The sequence below is a fragment of the Malus domestica genome, chromosome 10, assembly GCF_042453785.1.
Source record: "Malus domestica chromosome 10, GDT2T_hap1".
Lineage (NCBI taxonomy): Eukaryota > Viridiplantae > Streptophyta > Magnoliopsida > Rosales > Rosaceae > Malus > Malus domestica.
In genome coordinates, this window is record NC_091670.1 from 40,591,165 (window position 1) to 40,610,771 (window position 19,607).

The 19,607-nt window shown below is 39.4% G+C and overlaps 4 protein-coding genes and 1 long non-coding RNA gene across 6 annotated transcripts; 2 read left to right on the plus strand and 3 right to left on the minus strand.

Annotated features, from left to right (window-relative positions):
- Positions 1-757: 757 nt before the first annotated feature.
- Positions 758-5,560, minus strand: LOC103422403 (uncharacterized). The gene is made up of 5 exons (XM_008360468.4): positions 3,810-5,560; positions 2,973-3,157; positions 2,725-2,895; positions 1,607-2,059; positions 758-1,446 (listed from the first exon to the last, which is right to left on the minus strand). Exons 1-5 carry the CDS (start codon positions 5,311-5,313, stop codon positions 997-999), a joined length of 2,763 nt encoding a protein of 920 aa, XP_008358690.2. The 5' UTR covers positions 5,314-5,560; the 3' UTR covers positions 758-996.
- A 452-nt stretch (positions 5,561-6,012) lies between these two features.
- LOC103422402 (vacuolar protein sorting-associated protein 28 homolog 1) lies at positions 6,013-8,048 on the plus strand. 2 transcript variants are annotated; one of them, XM_008360467.4, is made up of 2 exons: positions 6,013-6,543; positions 7,083-8,048. In XM_008360467.4, exon 2 carries the CDS (start codon positions 7,185-7,187, stop codon positions 7,812-7,814), a length of 630 nt encoding a protein of 209 aa, XP_008358689.1. In that variant the 5' UTR covers positions 6,013-6,543; positions 7,083-7,184; the 3' UTR covers positions 7,815-8,048. The 2 variants fall into 2 exon arrangements, with proteins under 2 accessions (XP_008358689.1, XP_008358688.1); XM_008360466.4 differs by having other exon boundaries at positions 6,013-6,345.
- A 604-nt stretch (positions 8,049-8,652) lies between these two features.
- LOC103446467 (syntaxin-124) lies at positions 8,653-10,361 on the minus strand. Its single transcript, XM_008385589.4, has one exon. The coding sequence runs from the start codon at positions 9,980-9,982 to the stop codon at positions 9,071-9,073; it is 912 nt and encodes a 303-aa protein (XP_008383811.1). The 5' UTR covers positions 9,983-10,361; the 3' UTR covers positions 8,653-9,070.
- A 552-nt stretch (positions 10,362-10,913) lies between these two features.
- Positions 10,914-11,663, plus strand: LOC139188803 (uncharacterized). The gene is made up of 2 exons (XR_011572099.1): positions 10,914-11,169; positions 11,311-11,663. It is a non-coding gene; the product is annotated as an uncharacterized lncRNA (long non-coding RNA).
- On the minus strand, positions 11,382-18,474 carry LOC103446558 (B3 domain-containing protein Os07g0563300). Its single transcript, XM_029110399.2, has 14 exons — positions 18,131-18,474; positions 16,946-17,027; positions 16,714-16,812; positions 16,240-16,585; positions 15,781-16,108; positions 15,522-15,618; positions 15,205-15,379; positions 14,809-14,888; positions 14,439-14,486; positions 14,085-14,348; positions 13,253-13,302; positions 12,801-12,914; positions 12,626-12,696; positions 11,382-12,401 (listed from the first exon to the last, which is right to left on the minus strand). The coding sequence occupies exons 1-14, from the start codon at positions 18,253-18,255 to the stop codon at positions 11,617-11,619; spliced, it is 2,664 nt and encodes an 887-aa protein (XP_028966232.1). The 5' UTR covers positions 18,256-18,474; the 3' UTR covers positions 11,382-11,616.
- Positions 18,475-19,607: the final 1,133 nt, after the last annotated feature.

The following is a 19,607-nucleotide window of genomic DNA, read 5'->3' on the forward strand; positions in this document are numbered from 1 at the left end:
TTATCCTACTTTTTTTTCTTATTTTCAAGCAAGAAAGGTGAACAAATTACTGATTAAACTTTAAATGTCATTTATTAAATTTTAATTAGTTTAATAATTTATTTTATAAAATAATAATTTAATTTGACATATCAATTGGAGAACAAAACTTTAAAAGATGTCAAAGTGCCACATAAGCTGTCAAAATTTAAATTTTATGTTCAAAATTTGACATCTCATTTGGAGATGGTCTTAGCCCCTTTTTTGGGGTCCAGCCCCTCAATTGCGATAATTGATTCAAATTTAACAACGAGATTTGAAAACATCCAAAAAAAGTCAATTCAATTAAATTAACTAATAAATTTAAATTATAACCTTAAAACTAATAAATTATTGAAGATGCTATATTTAACCCCTTCGGTTGAAGATGGTATATGACTATGATCTGACACTGTTCATTTAAAAATAATATTTTGCATAGCTATAACTCTGAATGGAACTATATTTAGCCATTTCGGTTGGAGATAGCCCAAGAAAGAATCGAACCGAAGAGTTTCTAAATTGATATAGCAGCCAACCTTTTCAGTTAGTACTTAGGGACATCAAAATCAAAGGGTGTGATATCCACACACCCCTTTTTACTTCTCTCATACCTTTTTTATTTTCGATCGTCGGATCGGATGAATTGAAGAAGATCAACGGACATAAATTAACAAGGGGTGTGTGAGAAGTAAAAAGGAATGTGTGAATAGCACACCCCAAAATCAATAGTGTAAGGTTATGCTAAATACTTCTTTCAAGCTAACCTCTTTCGAGAGATGCAAACAAGTCGTCTCTTTCCTATTTTTTGGTTCTCAAGTCGTCTATTTCGGATTCGATCACTCAGGACCACTGAGCAAGCGAACCGAGAGATGCAGCTATTTTCTTCAAATATACAGGCCAGATGCAATGGAAAAGGGGAGAAAAAGAAACCTGAATACGGTGTTGGTGAACATACGCGTCAAAACTGCTAGTAAATCAGGCACCTCGTTTTAGCCTTTTTATTCTCTCAAGGGCACCAAGGCGGCTGTCATTGTCCTTGGTATCAGCATCTCCGCCCTCATCTTTTTCGGCCTCCTTTCTCTTGTTAGCCAACTCTCCAAAAACAGCATCCGGGACCTCCTTCTGTGCAATTTGAATTTCAACCCTTTCGTCGTCTTCTGAATCGTTTTCTTCTGGTAGCTCAATGTCTTCAGGATTTGTAGTAACTTTGATCCCTCCGTCAGTCTGCTGAATTGCTCCTGCACTCACAAAGCCTATTCTACTGCTATCTTTAGTGGTAGTATCGTTGGCCACAGGTGCCAACTGCCTCTCTAGAGCAGCCATTTCATCTTCGGGGACTCCAGCCTGTTTCAGCTGGTCTTTTGCCTCGTCTATGTACAGCTTCTGATCCTTTTGCATCATATACTCGGGTAGAATAAAGTGGGTCTGAAGAACGGAAAAAAAGGGGAATTTAAATGAGCAATTCAGGAGCCCTTTCACTGAGACCCTAATAAAAGTTAAAACACCTACCTAATTTGCTGGAGGAAAAAAAAATGAAAGTAATAAACGTTTTAGACAAAAACAGATATAGAACTAATGAGCTTACCTGGCTATAGCTTGCAGAAACACTTCGTTTAATTCGAAGCATCTCTCGAAATGTATCTTCATTTCCGTGTTGGACCTCAAACTCATGCCATTTGTTCCAGAAGTCCACATCAGATCGTGGATCTGAAAACTGTGAAGCATATGTATACACTGCCCGTGCACGATCGATTTCTCCCAAACTCTTCTCAAGCTCAGCAAACTTTAAACACATTGTCTTCACATCTTTGTCTGGAAGACCAGAGTCTATGGCCTGCTGGTATATTTCCCTCGTCTTCGGGACGCCAAATATCTCTGTAGCACGAGCAATGTAGATTTCATACATGCCCAGTTTCTCATGGTTTGGAACAGCCTTAGTTGCTTCATCATAGACCTTCATTGCCCGCTTTGATAGACCATAATCCTCCTCCAGCTTTGCATATTGAAGATACAAAGGTTTCTTCGCATCGGCAGGAGCCTGATAGACCATGTTAAGGTTAGTATAAGATAAATAACAACCAAAAGGGCAACGTTCTAGCATATTGAACTCAAACCTGAAATGATTTCAAAAAATATGAAACCCACACAAATTTATACACACAAACAGAGTGGTGATATACAGAACACCCGTAAACCAGAAGGAGAACTCTTGAAACGAAAAACGTAAAGGCTCTGTGCAATCAATTGTGAGAAAGTTTGGACAGCTGGACCAAGAGGAGGTCCTTACGCACTTCAAAAGCAACTTGGGTAACAATATTCATGTTATATTCCATTCACTAGATGACAGAGTGCACATATATAATCACAGTAAGTAAGAAGACACAAAGATGCAGGCCCCCATTGATAGTCAATGAAAAGTAAACCACATGCAGACATAAAAAATAAATAAATACAATACAATAAAACAAAAAAATTAACCTTAATTATAACGCAATGGCTTGTCGAGTTTCCCTTTAAAAAATGGATAGTATGACACAAGAACGATATGATAAGACAGAATCTATAAAAATGAACCATATGATTGCTACATAAAATGTTGAAAAGGAATGCGACATAAAAAATTTTAGTGCTTTAAAAATACCAGAGTAACTTATATATCCAGAGTATTCCAGACTAAAGTCTAAAGGGACAGAAGGCCCGTACCGCTTGAACAGCCTCCTCAAATAGCTCTCTTGCGCGTTCCAGTTCTTTCTTCCCATATCTCTTTACAAATTTGGAAAGATATGTAATCCATATGTCTTTGACATGTGGATACTTGAATATCTTAGTACCTTTTTGATAAACCTTGAATGCATCTTCAAAGTATTTATGCTCCTGTGCAGTCAAATTATAAACGTAAGATACTTAAAAGTGAATTTGCCAAGAAAAGAGCAACAGGTGTAATGCCATACCTCAAGAAGCGATGCATAATTGATTATGATCTGCGGTGTAGCTATTTTCAAATCCAATATCCTCTCGTAAACAGCTCGAGTGGACTCTAATTTGCCCAGGCTCTCCTCCAAGTCTACATAAAATGCCCAAATTCTCAAGCATTTATGCAGCTTCATCTGAACTGGCGCATTCCCATCAGCAGCCACTGCAAGAGCACAAGCCAAGAGTCCAAAGTTTAGTTATAGCTCCCACATAATCCATATGACTAACCTAACTATTTAATTTCCTTTTCTTTTCAACAATTAAAATAAAATAATATTTAATAAAAAAATAATAATAGAAAGGTCACAACTCGATGGATGGGGGCTGTTACAAACCAAAGACTGTGCACACACAGGATCAAACCAAACAAAAAAAAATGCCTGACAAAAAGCGAAATAAGAATGGAAAAGAAAAAAGACAAGAATATGGAAACTGAATAGGGCATCAAGGCATATTTCTTTTAATATAATTACATTTGCGAAGGTGCTTGGAAGTCCGGCAGAATTATAGGTCTTGAAAACGGTATTTGGAATAACAATAATAATAGAGACAATGCCAAACAAATCAAAGCGAATCAATGTGATCTTCAAATTGGAAACAAAATTCTGGATCCAAAGTAGATACAAAATTAAGCAGCATAAGAGGTACAGGCAAGATACCAGGTGCAGGATGGTGCAGGATATTTCTGGAAGTGTATTTATGTTTGAGATTTATTGAAACAGAATAATAAGTGAATAAAAATCTCTCTAAAGTTTTTATATGAACTTCCAACACATACAAAATTATCCAACAAACCAAAGAAGGATGAACATTACCTCTTCGTTTCACCTCAACAGATGGCTCTGCAGTAGCCCGCCTCATCAGTTCCAGTGCTCCTTTGAAATTCTTATGCCTCAGTTCCATTTCTGCCCACTCACACCAAAGACTAGCCAAATTATCCACGGTCTTGTAATTCACCTGCACTGCTTTATCAAAAATCACTCTGGCATTGACAATATCATTGTGGTTCTCATACAACTTAGCAAAAGCAACCCACAATGTGTGAGGCTTCCCAACTGCTTTCATTGGATCAATTGTCCTCACAGCCTCAGTGTATGTAAGTATCTGCTTTGTGGGATTGCCCTCGTATAGCTTCACTCTCCGGTGCCACTGCTCTACATTATGAGGATTTTGTCGCAAAAGAACACTATTTGCCAGTATAGGTCTTCTATCCATGAGATGGTCCAATCGAGCTAATCTCAAATCTACATCCTTATCATCATGTAGCCAAAACCCATCAAGCATTTTCTTCTCAAGCTCAGCCACAGACAAGTTAATGTCCAATCGAAGATCTTCTTCCTCCTCATTTCTATCCTCTGCCACCCCATTTTCTTCGTCCTCCTCATCATCACTCAAATCAGCAGTTTCCATCTTATGAGCAAGCACAATCTCTTCAAAATGAGCATACGAATCAAAAATCACACTAAAATCTCTCACCGTTACCACAGTAGTCATACCTTCCTCGAATATATCCCTCGCCTTCTCGTGCAAATTCCTCCTAATGTAATAGTCCGCAAGAGAGGTCCACAACCGCCCCACCTCGTCCGTAAACTTCCTAATCCCACCTCTAATTATAGCGTCTACATTGAGGCCTGAAACCTCAGTGGCATGCTTAGTAAGCAAATCACACAATTCCAACCACAGCCTATGTTTCGTTTTCCCCTTTATTGAGTAAAACTTATCATCATTCAACACCGAAGCAAGCCTCTCGGCAGCCTCTTGCCAAAGACTAGAATTAATCAAGAACTCGATGAAATCTTCAATATGGGTAGGGTCATATTTCAAATACCTGCGATAAACCCGAAGCGAGGTCTCGATTGGGATGCCCTTTTGGCTCACAAACATCAGGTAGGGCACCCAAATGCGGTCGTGCTGCGTCACAGGAAGTGCACACAGCGCTCTGTCGAAGGTCCGGCGGGTCTTGGTGACCAATTTCTGCTCCGTCAGAGTCTGCAAGTACATAATCCAAATCCTGGGCATCTTGTGCATCGTCACCAGAGCTCGTTCAAACGTGTTAATTAGGGTTTCGTACTGCGAGTGAGTGATGGGCAAGTTCCGAACGAGCTCGAGCCGTTCGCGGAGGTAAGCGTACCAGAGCTTGTAGCTTCCGGGCAGAGCCTTGAGGGCTCGCTCGTAGATTATGAAGCGCTTTTTGAACGGAGATTCGGCTCGAGCGATTAGGTAGCGCCACCATAGCTTCAGGCTGAAGGGGTTCCGGAGAAGCTCCTCTTCGTAGAGGAGGTCGTCTTGCGATGGGTACAACTCCTGAGAAATCGCCATGGGGGAGTGAATTGGCAGTGGTAGGAGTTGGTAATGCCTGGAAAAACCCTAAACCCTACCGAAACAACGCGGGGAAGTTCGAATTTTTGGGGATTTTGAAGTTTCAATGTTGCATGGACTGGGATTTTGGGGTCGAATAAAACCCTAAATGTATCAAATTGTGTGAGGGTTGGAATCCGCGAACAGATCGGAATCTTTTTGTAACCGGGAATCGGAATTTTTTTTTATCTAATTCACTTTACTAAATACACATTTTAAAATGGACGGACGAGATACAATCTTTAGTTTAACTTGCAACAGTTTGATGAAAGTGCGGAAGCGCTTTTAATTCTCCAAAACCATCATCCAAACGAGCCTTAATTATGCGGAATTTATCAATATTTTTACTAAAACCTCATTGAAGTATTTGTTAAAAATTCAAGTTTTTCATGGAAAAATCTGAAAGTGTTTTATGAAGGAGTATCTGACAATTGCTTTTTTAAAAAGCGCTTATGTGAGTCAAAAACGCTATTCGTTAATAGAAAGCACTTTTTTTCGACATAGTAGTTTCCCAAAGAAGCCCTTGTGCCTTGGTAAAGAGCACAAGTACTGGTGGGCCATGAAACCCAAGCCCATAAATCTATAAGTGGGCCTAAAAAGCCCATGATGATAATATTTTGGCGTGAGTGACGTAAAATAACGCGGTCTGAGAACGGAGAAAAAGAAGGGAAGGAAGGCCTTGTCGCTTTCCAACTGCTACACCGTAAGCAGCAGCAATCATATACGCTACGCGCACGCAACCCCTCTCCCTCTCTCTCTCCTCTTCTCTTCTCTCTCTCTCTCTCTCTCTCTCTCTCTCTCTCCTCTGTGTGTCGTAACATCAGACTTTCTCTCTCCTCTTCTTCTCGATATACAAATACTCCCTGGCGCGGCCCCTCCCTCGATTTTTCCTTTAATATTTTTTTCAATTTTTTATTTCTAAATCTCACCCACTCGAACCCAGCTGCAGCAGAACAAAGTTCTCAACTTTTCCCCATCCGAGCTGCTATTTAGGTAAAATCTCGGAGATCCCCCAATTTGAATTTTCAATTCGGAATTTCAATTTCTGGATTTGGGTTTGTTTGGAATCTGCGTGTTCTTTGGTGTTTTTGGTTATTCCGTCGTCGGTCATGGCCTCCTGAGATGAAAGGGCCATGGGCGTCCATGGCTGCTGCCGTGTTTGCTTAGTGTGAGAGGCTGATTTGCTTTCGGGTTTGTGTTTCTCTTACTAATTTTCGATATGTTTGGATTTTGTTTTGCTGGGTTTGTCGTTCTTTAAATTTCTGTAAATTTTCTATAAGAATTGAACATTTGTGCCTGTCTGGGGCTTAGGTTTCAGCTGAAATGTTCATATCTAGGTTGAGATTTAGAAAAAAAATTGGGTTTTGAGCTGGGGCTTTTTTGCTTTTTGCTAATTCCATTGTTCCAATCTGCTTCTTACTTATGAAGATAATGTATTTTCCTGTATATTGGTTTCCCAAAATCTGGATCAAAGTTATAGAATGCTAGGTTATGAGAATCATCTTTGTTCCCGGGCCGAAAAGATACGAAAAGAAATTATCATTGTTCTTAGTAAAGCTGAATGTTGCAGCAGACTTCATTGATATGAGGGATTGAAATTTTTTCTTCCAAAGCCTTTTAATTGTGTTGATTTTTGTGGATGCTGAGATCTTTCGTTTCTTTTGCGGGTTGTCAATTGAGGGGATAAGTTCTCATACTTATGTTTTCTCTGTATGCAATTCTTTCTGCAGTGAATAAGGTTCTTTCTCTCCTTTGCGCGTGTCCCGTTCTCTTCTCCAATCCTCCACCTACACACGCACACCTGATACTCTTCTTTCACATACATCAGTAAAATGGAGGTCAAGTTGGCCAATGACAAGCGTGAAAGAGAAATGTATGATAGTTTTGCCGAACTATACGCCATTATCAAGACCACTGAGAAGCTTGAAAAGGCGTATGTTCGGGATGTGATCACTTCTTCTGCGTATGAGACTGAATGCCAAAAACTCATTGCCCACTTTAAGACATTGGCATCCACGCTTAAGGACACCATCCCGAGCATCGAGCGGTTTGCAGATACATACAAGATGGACTGCCCAGCAGCTATAAACCGCCTTGTGACCTCAGGGGTGCCTGCCACAGTGGAGCACCGGGCTGCTGCAGCTTCCTCCATGACTTCCTCAGCTGCTGCTGTGGCAGAGTGCACACAGAATTTCATCACCGCAATGGACTCCTTGAAGCTGAACATGGTGGCAGTTGATCAGGTGCACCCGCTGCTCTCAGACCTCTCAACGTCCCTTGGGAAGTTAACCTTTCTGCCACCGGACTTTTTGGGAAAGGTGAAGTTGAAGGAATGGATTGCAAGGCTGTCGAAGATGGGAGCAGCTGATGAGTTGACGGAGCAGCAGTCAAGGCAGCTTCACTTTGATCTCGAGTCCTCTTACAACTCGTTTATGGCAGCTTTGCCGAATTATGGTACTTGACACCCCCACTGGACGGATTACTACTTTTCTGCAGCGTATATGTGTATATTTTGGTGAATGCCTGTTCCGAACTTTGTGCTTAGTGTCGATATTTTGTGTCAATCATTCCAGATATGATTTCCAAACTGTATTGTAGGAATTACACTTGAATTCAGTTTCTTGATTTTTAATGGCAAATGATCTCGGTGGCTTGATTGAAATGAAATGCTCAATATTCGGGCTATTTTGTGAAAAGTGTATTGTTTGATGGCCATTTTGTGAGAGTAAATTGTTTGATGTATAAATGATTAGTTTCTCTACTACTTTTGGTTTGGTGCACCAACCGTGGCCTAATTCTATTAAAGATTAGAAGGAGATGGGTGCGTTTTTAGAATTAGATAACGAAAAGTTCTTCCGCTTTGTGCTTCTTTCATAAAGCACTTGGAAGTTTGGAACTTCTTTCATAAAGCGCTTGGATTTTAACATGCTTCTAGTAAAAGCTCTTAGGAGAAAGCATTACCAAATCGATAGCTCATCAAACTCAAAAAGGTTCGGCCTTAAAATGTGAGTGCTGGTTTAGACGTGCTTTTAAAATGATTGAAAGTGTTTTTGGTGAAAATGTTTTTGAAACCAATGCTTAGTAAAAATGCAAGTGAATCATGAAAAAACACTTGAAGTGCTTTCTACGAGAAACGCATAACTAGTGCTTCTTGCTGAAAGTACTTAAGTGCTTTTGGAATCCAAAAACATTTTCTCTAAAAGCACTTTTAGTTATTTTAAAAATACTTTTGAACGAGCGACTTTCGAGCCCTATGTCGTGGAGAAATTGTAAGAATGCGGGAATGGGGCAATGAAAAAGTAGTTAAAAATGCAATGTCATTCGTAAAACCAGAATAAAATTGGTTACAAATAAATGTCTAATTCGTTACTTCATGAGAATTCCATGCATTTACCATCTGCCATTTCGGTCCCGTTGCCCCGAGAGATTTAAAAGCTTAGAGGATGCCCAAATGTGAATGAACAAACTTCCATTTCCAAGTTTTGCTACTTTTGTGTCACAATTGTGTATGTGAGAGACATGAAACCGCACCCCTCGAGAACAAACCGTTATATTTTCTTGCGTAGGGATTGTGGCGCTCTACTTTTAGCCGTACGCACTGCAAAATGAATGTGCAGGAGACCAAAAGAGGAGCGTCAAAATCGCTAGTCTTTCTTCCTTCCTTCTGAGCTCGCCGTAAGATCTAACTATGAACAAAGTCTCCCCCATTTCCCTCTTTCTATTTCATATGAGGCAAAACTTGTAATATAATTGGAATTAGGATGAGAATGATGAGGACTATTCCAAGAATTATTGCAATGCATGTCCACTTCCTTGATTTCTTCTGCTGTTCTTTGGCTACCTGAAGGTTATCAGTGCCGCGTCTCACGAAAGAACTCGCGTGCATGACGTGGCTCTCGATGTCGTTGAGCTGATGGCCCTGAGCTTCGACCAGGGCCGCCATGTCCAAGAATATCTGATGCAGCTCGATCAAATTCTTCTCGATCTCCTTCACAGCATCGTGTCTCTCTTGCATTTCGGATATGGTGTCCATAATCTGACCTCTCCCCTGCTCCTGAATTGCCTTCTGCAGAAAACTCTCACTCTCTCCGCTCGAAATCAAAGTTTCAATGGTATCCTCGCTCGCTTTCTCTCCGGTGATTGTGAAATACCTGCGTTCTATTGTTTCCTTGTACTCGGCTGTCATCCTGGCTCTCAACCCTTGAAAGTCATCCATCATGTCCTTTAACTTCTTCCCCAAGCCACTAACCACCGAGGTCCTCGTTCGATCAGCAGAGGATCCAGGGCCGCACCCGGGAAGGTTCCTGTGCGCTGCGTTCGAACGCTCTAAACCTTCGAGCTTTCCCTTGATGATTTTGACCCTTTTGAGGACCTGCTCGACGTCCAAGTCCATTCGAGTCCGGAGCTCCTTCATGGTTTTCGCATTGTGCACGGTCTTGCTTTCCTCGTTGGCTTCCTGCAGCTGCTTGTACAGCCTCTCGACCTGCCTCATGTCCTCCTTCACGTTCTCAACGTCTTCAAAGAACTTGTCGAGGTTAACACTTTCCTTGCCGGCCTCCATGTCGTCGAGGTAGGCCTGCTGGTTCAGGTCCGTGTACTTCTTAAACGAGCTCGAAAATAAGTCGTTCATCTTGCCTCGATCTTATGTACAATCAAAGGTGCTTTTCTTAAAAACTGCTTTTCTATGGGGATCTCTCTCTCTCTCTCTCTCTCTCTCTCTCTCTCTCTCTCTCTCTCTCTCTCTCTCTCTCTCTCTCTAATGTTGGTGAAAATACAGAAAAGCACGTAAAGTTGAAACCATATGCGTATAACAAGTAAGCTAAATTAATCGAAGTGTGCTTTTCTTAAAAGTGCTTTTGGATGGGGGTTTCGGGCTTCTGCAACCTCCTCTGCATCCACATTGTGCGTAAGGAGGAGGAGGTGACAAAAGCAGAAGCTGTCACCAAGATATGGACGAAAGAAGAAGTTTCCTTATTTTTGGTGAGGAGGGGGTGGTGGGGTGGGATTAGGCTATTAGCATTAGAGGTTTTGGATTAATTGCATAATAAGGACCAGCCAAATTAACCTATAATACCGTTTTAACGATGGCTGTACAGTAGCTCCTGAGTTGACACGTGGCATCATCCTATTCTCTTAATCTGTTGGTTGACTTGGTCGTACGTTTCTCTCCTCCCTATCACTAGTTCGGTTTAAGATATTTGTGGATAATTAGCCTGCCCTAATTTATACTCCTCCCTATCACTAGTTCGGTATTAAGATATTTGTGGATAATTAACCTGCCCTAATTATAAATGGATTAGCAACAAGTAGTTGTAATTAACCATTGTATTTGCTGACTAAACATATCTAATACAAGTAAACCTTAACAAGCTTACAAAGATAAAAATCTAATTACAGAAATCTAATCAGATAAAAAAAAAAAAACTAATGAAAAGAATTTGAAAACTTTGAATTTTATCGATAAAGACAAAATAAAAGGTAAAATAAATAGCACCAGAATTGACTTTTTAAAGTAAAAATATAGTTTTTCGTTAAAGTGAACAGTACCAGAAGCTTTTCGTTAAAATTCCCTAAAAAGAAGACCAAGTTACCCCGTTAATTTTAACGTACAAAAAACAAAATGATACGCGATATTTTTAACTTCTATAATCTACAAAAAGGAGTTTCAAACTAATAATCGGATAAAAAAATAAAAGCAAAAGTAATCCCTCTCAATTGTAACGTACAAAAACAGACTGACAAAACGATATTTTAAACTACTATAATCTATAATCTCCAGAAAGAAGATTCAAACAAGGTACGGAAACCGGAGACGAGGTATCTAATTAGCTGCGGCTAGCAAAAAATATATGTTATTGAGATATCGCACAAAATTACTAGCAAGAAACGCAAAATAAACAATAGGTGACGGAAAAAGAGAGATCAATCACATTACATCCCTCCAAATCTCACTGCAAGGTATCGAGGTGAGCTACTAAAACGAAACTGCGTTGCCTCGACCTGCCACACGATTCAGTCACATTCATCGCTTTCCCTATTAAAAATCCGGCTCTCGTGTCCGTTTATATTGATTTAAGAGAGGACAACATCATATCAAATTACAGTTTCTCAACGAAGTTACCTTCTTTCCACCTCTTTATGTACAAACGTGGAGGTGCGCGATGCCCGTGTTGATGAATGTACAGCAAAACTATCTCCGGTTCAGAACAGCAGCCCTACATTGCTGATGACCTACATATCGTTGCACGGAATGATGTATTAATGTTATCCCGTAGCAGTCATTGATGCTGATGCTGTGATGGATAATGTTGCAGGACAGTCGTTGCCACCATCATGATTGCTACTTTCGAGGTTTACACCGTTGCTGAGGGGTTCTCCCCCTCCTGCTTCACTTGCAGCTCGTGGTGACCCGTTACCTGATGACTTTTCACCACCACCAGAGCTTGACAATCTCTGCTGCCTGAGATACCTTGCTGTGGCATCGTGAAGCAACTTCATCATGCCGCCTGAATCGGATCCAGGCGACAGTTCATCCTCCCGCTCCGGCTGGATATTCAGGTCAATTTGGCCTTTAAAAGGTGAAGTTGAGGATTTCGTCAGGTTAAGGTCATCATCGGAAAGTTCAAGGATCTCTATTTTCTGGTTTGGACTACTGCTTCCTGCGTTACAATATAAAAGGGTGTCATCCTCCGGTTTATCAACCACCAGTAATTGCCCCTTGTGCTGCTTTTTCCGTGTAGTTTCTGCTTCTTTATCTGACTGTTTCTTCTCGCGCCGTAGCATTAATGTACGGAAGCGACGCTTCACTGTTAAGCACACATTGCAGGTGCATGTTTGCTTGTGTTTAGGACCCTTCCCACTAGGGGGCTGGATGCAGACAATACATGAACATCCAGGCCTATGTCGGGGGTGCTTTGTGGTGGCCTGAGCTGATGATGGTAGTGACTCACCCTCTCCCAAGATGGCTAGGTTCGCGAGCGTGTCAAGCCCCTCCAGTACTTCAATGTTATCGGGGTCCTGTTTAGCAGCCTTCATTTTCTTAGAAGCAACTGCTCAATCAGAATAAAAAACAAACAATTGCAAATTTGATAAATTGGAAGGATGTGCGCGTGTAAATGTTAGAGAAAAACTTGCATGTAGGAAAAGAAAAATAACCATTTAGAAATGGGTAGGTCAAAAAGAAGAAAATGTAGTGCCCACAACCAAGCTGTTCTCTTAAGACACGTGACTCAATGAGCTCGGGATTATGATAATTGTTTCCAGCAATTCATACCTGTGTTACAGCGGGGTAGCAAATCTTGAAGCTGTTCCGTTGTCAATTCTTGAGCTGCTGAACACAAAGATCTGGCGGATATTTTTCAAAACATTAAAAATTCAGTTTATCAACGTGCACAGCCTTGGAGCTGATATCAATCTCAGGTGACACATTAGGGAAACTGTTCATTTACCTTTCAGGGTCCCATGAATTCTCAGAACAAGTCCACTTTGATGGTAGAAGAGCATTGGTAGGCAGTTTGCGCCATTTGAAACAATCTTCGCATTGAGCCCACTGAATCCTTTCACTAGCAAGAACGGAACAAAACATTTGAATCTGGTGGATATTTTATTACGTGCCTTTCAGTCTCTTCAAAATATTCCAGAAATGGGAAAGAAAACAGAAAATTTTCACCCAGCAGCACACCGAGGCACAATTTTGTTAGCCAATAAATGTTAACCTACAAACTTATCAACGAGCCCACTTAGGTAGAGCAAATACCAATAAATTTTTGTCATAAATATGCAAAAAAAACAAAAGCATTTAGAAGTAACACAGAAGTAATTGATTTTTATTTTTTTTTGTTCAGGACACAAAACTAAATAGAAGTCTTCACAAACAGATCTTAGCACTAAATTGGCTTACCCTGCTCTGCCCGTCGCATAAATTGTTGGCTTCCCAAGAAGTGGAGCATCCTGCAATTTGAAATAGTAGATGTCAGTATAGATAATGGAGGGGTCCTAACCCAATATTGAACAAGATACCATAGTTAGAAAACGTAACACACCAAAGACTACAAAGATGCAATGAAAGATGTAACACTCCCTATTAAGTGCCAAGCTATATTTCCCGCTAAGAGAGGAAGTTTTGATTCAACAGTTGACATGGGTTTCGGGGCTGGGGACAGTTGGGAAATGGGTGAGGGCAGCCCCCATTAAATACCCCACTCCTGACGTTCATCTCAAAAATGAATATAAGTAATCACAACTTGAAATAAGTTTGATAAAGACCCAACCATCCAGAAGGAAGAGAGAGGAATCGATGGCAGACTAGAAATTTCTACAAGTTCAAGAACACATTATTATATCATATAATATTACCACGCGTTACTCTGGAATTGACCACATAAAAGAAGCTTGTGGAGATTCATCTAGCATTTGTTTTCTTTTTGAGCTTTTGTTAATCCATAACTCAATATCATTTTCTTTCTGAGTTTTGGAACTCGGTACAAAAGAATAACATCCAAATAAAGTATTATCTGTGTAGTTCCATCATGACAAGATATAAATGTTATTGTACCTCACATAATTTTTATGGGGCACAATAGTAGTTGCAATCTGTTAGAAAACAACTTTATGCTACAGTTGTGGTGAAAGGGAATGAACAGACACATCAGAGCGAAGGAACACGCAAAAAACATGAGCAACAAAGGGCAACGTGAACCCTTCTGGAAAAGGAATAATAGTGAACCGTGTACCTCATATTCCTCAAACTCAAAGCCTTCAATCACCACAACAGTGGGAACATGGTTAGCAGGAGGGCGAAGCAGGCCTTGAGCTTCTTCCCATGTAACCTTCAGTTCTATCAAGTCTTCATTTTCAATTCTCAGACGCTTACTCTTAGAACCCAAGTTACTGTTCTTTCTTTTTTTAGGCATATAATATTTATCTGCCAGTGCTTCTTTTGCTATGTAACCTGACTTATCAACATTAGACCATGAGCTAGGATCTGCCACTTCAACCTGGTTCATTGATAAAAAGCTAGGTGATTCTGCACTCTTTATACAAAAATTTGAAGAAACTTCACCAGATAAAGTTTATGTTATACTAACTTCTGCATGGGCTGAAACTCCGTTGGTTGTCTTGTTTGCCTCATTTTCCTACCATTGTAGTGTAAAAGAAAATGAAACATAAGTAATGAACCTTACAGAAAACCAAATACAAAGATCTATATAAATAAGATAAATGCATGCAACAGAGTTTGCAAGTGAATCCAGTGCAGACTCAGAGAAAAAAATGCCATTAGCCAATCATGCAACTTAATTGAAGTGTATAAATAGTCTGATATCAGTGTCTATTTATCCGATATTTACAACCCAAAAACAAAAACAGCATCCCGGATACATGCCACTAAAATCACCTGATATTGCCAATAAAAAATTAATAAATTCACCAGGAACTGGATGTTGAGCAGGGCAAAACCTGATCAGATTGTAGGGAAGTTGAAGCCTTTCTGAACCCCATAACCAGTTTCCCTTCTGGTTCCAATCGACTAAATGTCACTGAGAAAAAAAAAAAACTCTTCAGAGCCAAAGTGGGGGAACAAAGTCAGAATGAATTAATTGTAGTACGTAATGAGAGAAAAAGAGAGATGCATGAAAACAAGAATTTACATTGAGAGCATCAAATCCAAAAGCCAAAATAACTTTATACTGCAAGAATCCAGAAAACTAGCAACACTGAACCAAATTAAAAAATATATACCTAAATAATATAATAAAAAAATCTTCTTATAAGAGTATTGGCAGAGTCCTTGACGAGTTTAAGCAAGAACCCGAACATCCATCAGAAATTTCTCCAGTGATGTAATATCATTACCTATGTCACCGGCCAGCAATTGCATGGATTGTATGCAAGGGGTAACCCCCTCCAAAACATACATTCTGCTATTATTGTTGGGCCAGAAGCGAAACTGAAAAATCCATTCCTTGCCTTTTGAATCCTGAACTTTAAGAGGTAACCCTTCGGGTTGAGAAATTGGAGGAAAGTAGGCCTGTCACATAAAGGCAGAATGTTAATTGAATATGAAATAAAAAACTAAGTCAACCTATAACTTTTGTGGCAAATTTGAAAAGAAGATTCTTTCCATTATGCCTCAAAATACCAGGTTAGGCTTAGAAAGCATCAAGACGCACCTCTGCACATTTTTTTGGCAACACCAAACGCCCAATCCGTCCAGCATCACTAGCACTCAACATTTTCTCGAATAGTGGAGTGATTACAGTATTTTTACTTGGATATGGTTAAGGTGTACAGTATATAAGAATAAAGACTCAACAAGTTTTAAGAAGAGGCAGTACTGTTATACAAACAGCCTTAAGATATATAACATAAAGCATATACAACACTGTCATGTTAGAGAAAAGGGAAAAACTTTATTGACTTAAAGGATACTCTCCAGATATATGCTGCAGTTCTTGATCAGTGAATCTAGGCCAGTACCGAGGAAGTAACTGATTTCTTCCCCGGGCATCTGCTCGAGGCCTTGCATTGCGGATCTGAGTATCACCAGATGATTCAACTCCATTATGTGAATTACCATTATAATTCTTTGCCAAAGGAGCGATTGGCCACAAATTAGTTCCAGTAACCCCCAGTTGTGGGTTTGTTTCACTTGCAGATCCATAAGGTACAAACTGTGGAGTAGACGGTTCTTCCTTCAAAGAGGCAGACTGCTGGGATATATTTAAACAAGAACTACTTTTCTCCTCCATGTTATTTCCTACAGCAAAATGTTCACAACAATTTAACAACCAACTAGCCATTTCATTCTACAGCATGGAGCAGAAGCAAGGAAAGTTGGCATATCTATTATGTTCCTCACTATGCTAAATGTCATGAAAAAATCATTACCAGGGTTCCCAATCCCATTTTCAAGACTTTGTTGTGTGCCAATAGTGAGGTTTATTTTCATTAGTCTTTCAGAAAATTCCTCAACTTTCTTCTTTTCCAAGGTGGAGACAAATATTCTCTCGCTGGCATTAAGTTTGTTAATTCCAGTTGAACCATCAACTTCATGTGGCACCCTTGCATGCAACTCAGATGAAGGAATAGAAGAATTGAATAAACTGGGTGCTTGCTTCCATGGTACAGGACCAGATCCAGCCAACTGAGTCCAATTTTTGGTAGACAGGTCCTTAAGTCTCTCAGATAAAGGAGAATGGAAGAACATAGATGTTGGCCATGCTGGGTTTGATGTCTGGATTAACAACAGAATAGCATGGTTTTTGGTACATTCAAGAAAATACTAAAATAAACAAAGGTTGATGTAGCAGAAATTGACGATTGAAACATATGATTTTAGTTATTTGATGAAAACCTCCTTACCATAACATAATTTTTCCTAGCACATGTCATGCACTCAATTCCTCCGGGATCCAACAATGTAAATGCGTGACTTGAAACGATGCATCCACAATGAACCCGCTGCAAAGGAAGACTAAAGATATCAACATTTATACAAGAAATTCAAAGCTAAAGTCAGTACGACTTTCTTTTTAACATTAAAATGTTTAGACTATACAGGATATAAATTAATATGGATAAACTATCCACTTACCTTCCCACAAGACTCACAGCACCTCCAACCAGCAGCATTCATATGAAAGGTATCACAGAATCTTCCTTCCTCATAAGCAACACTTGAAAAAAAAAAAAGGGAGATATCTTTCAGTATATTGATGAATCACTTAGTAGTCTAATTTTGATCCTTGACTAGCCTGTTGAAATTCTAAGGTGTTCTAAAATTAATCAACAGCCATGCATCCCTGCTTCCGTAATTAAAGTTGTATCGGAACTAACTCAGTAACCGGTAATGAAGCTTGAAAATTTGGGCAAACCTAGCAACACAAATTCATCGCCTGAGTAAGACTGCAAATTTACACAACGGGAAGACCTTCCATATGCCTAGTATTGGAACAAGCAGTTTAAACTTTAGTTTTTCTTCATAATTTTCAGTCAATTATAAATTCCTTTTCCGCATGAATCTTCAAAAACAAAAGCTTCCCATTACCACAGATGTTGCAGAAGTTTGATAAATTTGCGTGCCTCAAATTGTCAAACTCTCACATGAAACTTCCATATTTGTCCAATTAAACCATCTTGTAGTTTCACTCCTTTATGGTTTTCATTGCGGGTTTGCATTCGCCGAAAATAAGTACCAGGGGGTTAAGGCTTAGCAAAGTTATATTTGAACATAACAATCCAGACAAAAAACAAAATCCCGAAACCGAGGCTACACACTTGTAGTTTCATGAACACCACATTAAATCATCCGCTGAATTCAACGAAACAATTAATTCAAACAATCATTTCATTTTTTCCCCCTAAATTAAATTAAATACAGTGTTGCTCTTCACTCGTACTCCACAAAGCAGCTCGGTACTGGTACAAACGAGAGCTCCGACGCAGTTTACTAAACAGAAACCAAGCTATTCATCCACCTCAATCGAATTCGAAAGACTAACGGAAGAAAACGGAGCAGATGCTGGTGTTCCCAAACTACCCTCCAAAAAAAAAACCCAATCTTGCTGTGCATAACGCCACGACATGTTCCAAATTTAGCAAATTCCCCCGCAAAACCCCGCTCCTAAAACCCTAAGCTCGATTTCAAAACAATCAACGAAACCCCAAACGACGTCGCACGAAGCAGTAAGTAGAAACAAAGAAAGGCCACTGAACCAGTTCAAAAAATGGAAATTCAAAAAATCAAGACATAAAATGGAATGGAAAATGCTTGACTTACTAGCACCGATCGCACAGCTCGGAGTACTCGCCGGTCCGGAGCCGCCAGCCCTTTCTCGGAAACTCCGATTTCACCTCCTTGCACTCAGGATTGTAGCAGACCTTGGAAGCCGACGACGACGACATCGGAGAAGCGCCGCATATAAGAAGCTAAAACCTAGAAACTAAGAGAGATAGTAGAGAGAAGGAGGAGGAGGCTGTAAAGAAATGAAAATACAGTGGTTTCCGCTTGATTTGTACGTAATCATATAGAGCGAGAAACAGAGACAGAGACAGAACGAGTTGGAGAGGGTTTTAGAGAGAGAAGAGAAAAAGAAAGTGTATATATCTTTTATTTTTGGAAGTGAGAGAAAGTAAATAAGGGTGAAAATCTACCTTTAAGGGTTAAGAGTTTCTCCTTCCGCTGAAAAAAATACACCGATATTCTAAATTACTCAAAGTAAAGTACGATGATATTACATATTTGCTTTAGTCAACAAGCTTAATTTATAATTACACTAAAAATTGTAAAGAAGTACGTATAGAATTTACGTTTAAGAGAACAAATGCAGTATCATGAGCATGAAATAAATAACTCCGCCGTAAGTACAAATGCGGTGGACATATTGATATATTCAATCATCCTAACTCATATTTGCAACGAAAAACTTATTCGAATGAAAATTAAATCCAAGTGCAAGAGAATGTACACATAATCCAAGCTATCTAACAAAAGACGAGATCGAACTCAAGTGTAAATAAGGTGACACTATCCATAACTATACGGAAAACTTAAAAAAAATGGGGATTAAATTCATGTGCAAGAGAATATACTTATATATTTATCCTGATCGACGGACGTGACCCACTTTCACGATGGTTTTTTTAAGGGAGTTTTAACGAAACATTTTTAGTATTGTTTATTTTAAACAAAAATGATATTTTTATTCTGAAAAATCACTCCTTGTATATGTAAGAAGTCATTTTTTCTTACATAATTAGATAGACGACAGATGAAGATTATTGTTGGTTTTTTTATTATACTTTGCGATCGTGCAAGTTTGTAATTTACACACAACGAACTAGAAGTGTTCTCGAATTAATCATTATACGTAAGGAGCCAATGTTGTTCCTTGTAAATTTTTACTTGTGTGCGTAAACTTTTTTTTGTTTGATCTTAATGAGCTGCTTTGTAACGTATTGTGAATTACACGTAATAAGTTGAGCATGTTCATGAAAGAATCAATACATGAAAGTGTTGGATATATGTCAACAATCTGTGATAATTTATATATGCTAATAAATAATAAATGCAGTAGGAATTAACAGAATATAAACTAGAATACGAATTATAACAACAGACAACTTGAAGATCGAGGCTTGCGTACCGCAATGTCCTTGAAATAGAAATTTCGTCCCTACTCTGTGCTTGTAGTTCTACGGACGTCTGCTTCACCAGGATTCAACGATCAAGTTAAAATTCCAACACCGAAAAATTT

Coding starts and splice junctions, on each gene's coding strand:
- LOC103422402 (XM_008360467.4), top strand. CDS start 7,185: ATGGAGGTCAAGTTGGCCAATGACAAGCGTGAAAGAGAAATGTATGAT.
- LOC103446467 (XM_008385589.4), bottom strand. CDS start 9,982: ATGAACGACTTATTTTCGAGCTCGTTTAAGAAGTACACGGACCTGAAC.
- LOC103446558 (XM_029110399.2), bottom strand. CDS start 18,255: ATGTCGTCGTCGTCGGCTTCCAAGGTCTGCTACAATCCTGAGTGCAAG. Junction 16,813..16,945: donor GCTGTGAGTCTTGTGGGAAG/GTAAGTGGATAG, acceptor CTTCCTTTGCAG/CGGGTTCATTGTGGATGCAT. Junction 14,487..14,808: donor CTTCCCTACAATCTGATCAG/GTTTTGCCCTGC, acceptor CTACAATGGTAG/GAAAATGAGGCAAACAAGAC.
- LOC103422403 (XM_008360468.4), bottom strand. CDS start 5,313: ATGGCGATTTCTCAGGAGTTGTACCCATCGCAAGACGACCTCCTCTAC. Junction 2,060..2,724: donor TTGAGGAGGCTGTTCAAGCG/GTACGGGCCTTC, acceptor ATGGTCTATCAG/GCTCCTGCCGATGCGAAGAA. Junction 1,447..1,606: donor TTTCTGCAAGCTATAGCCAG/GTAAGCTCATTA, acceptor TCCGTTCTTCAG/ACCCACTTTATTCTACCCGA.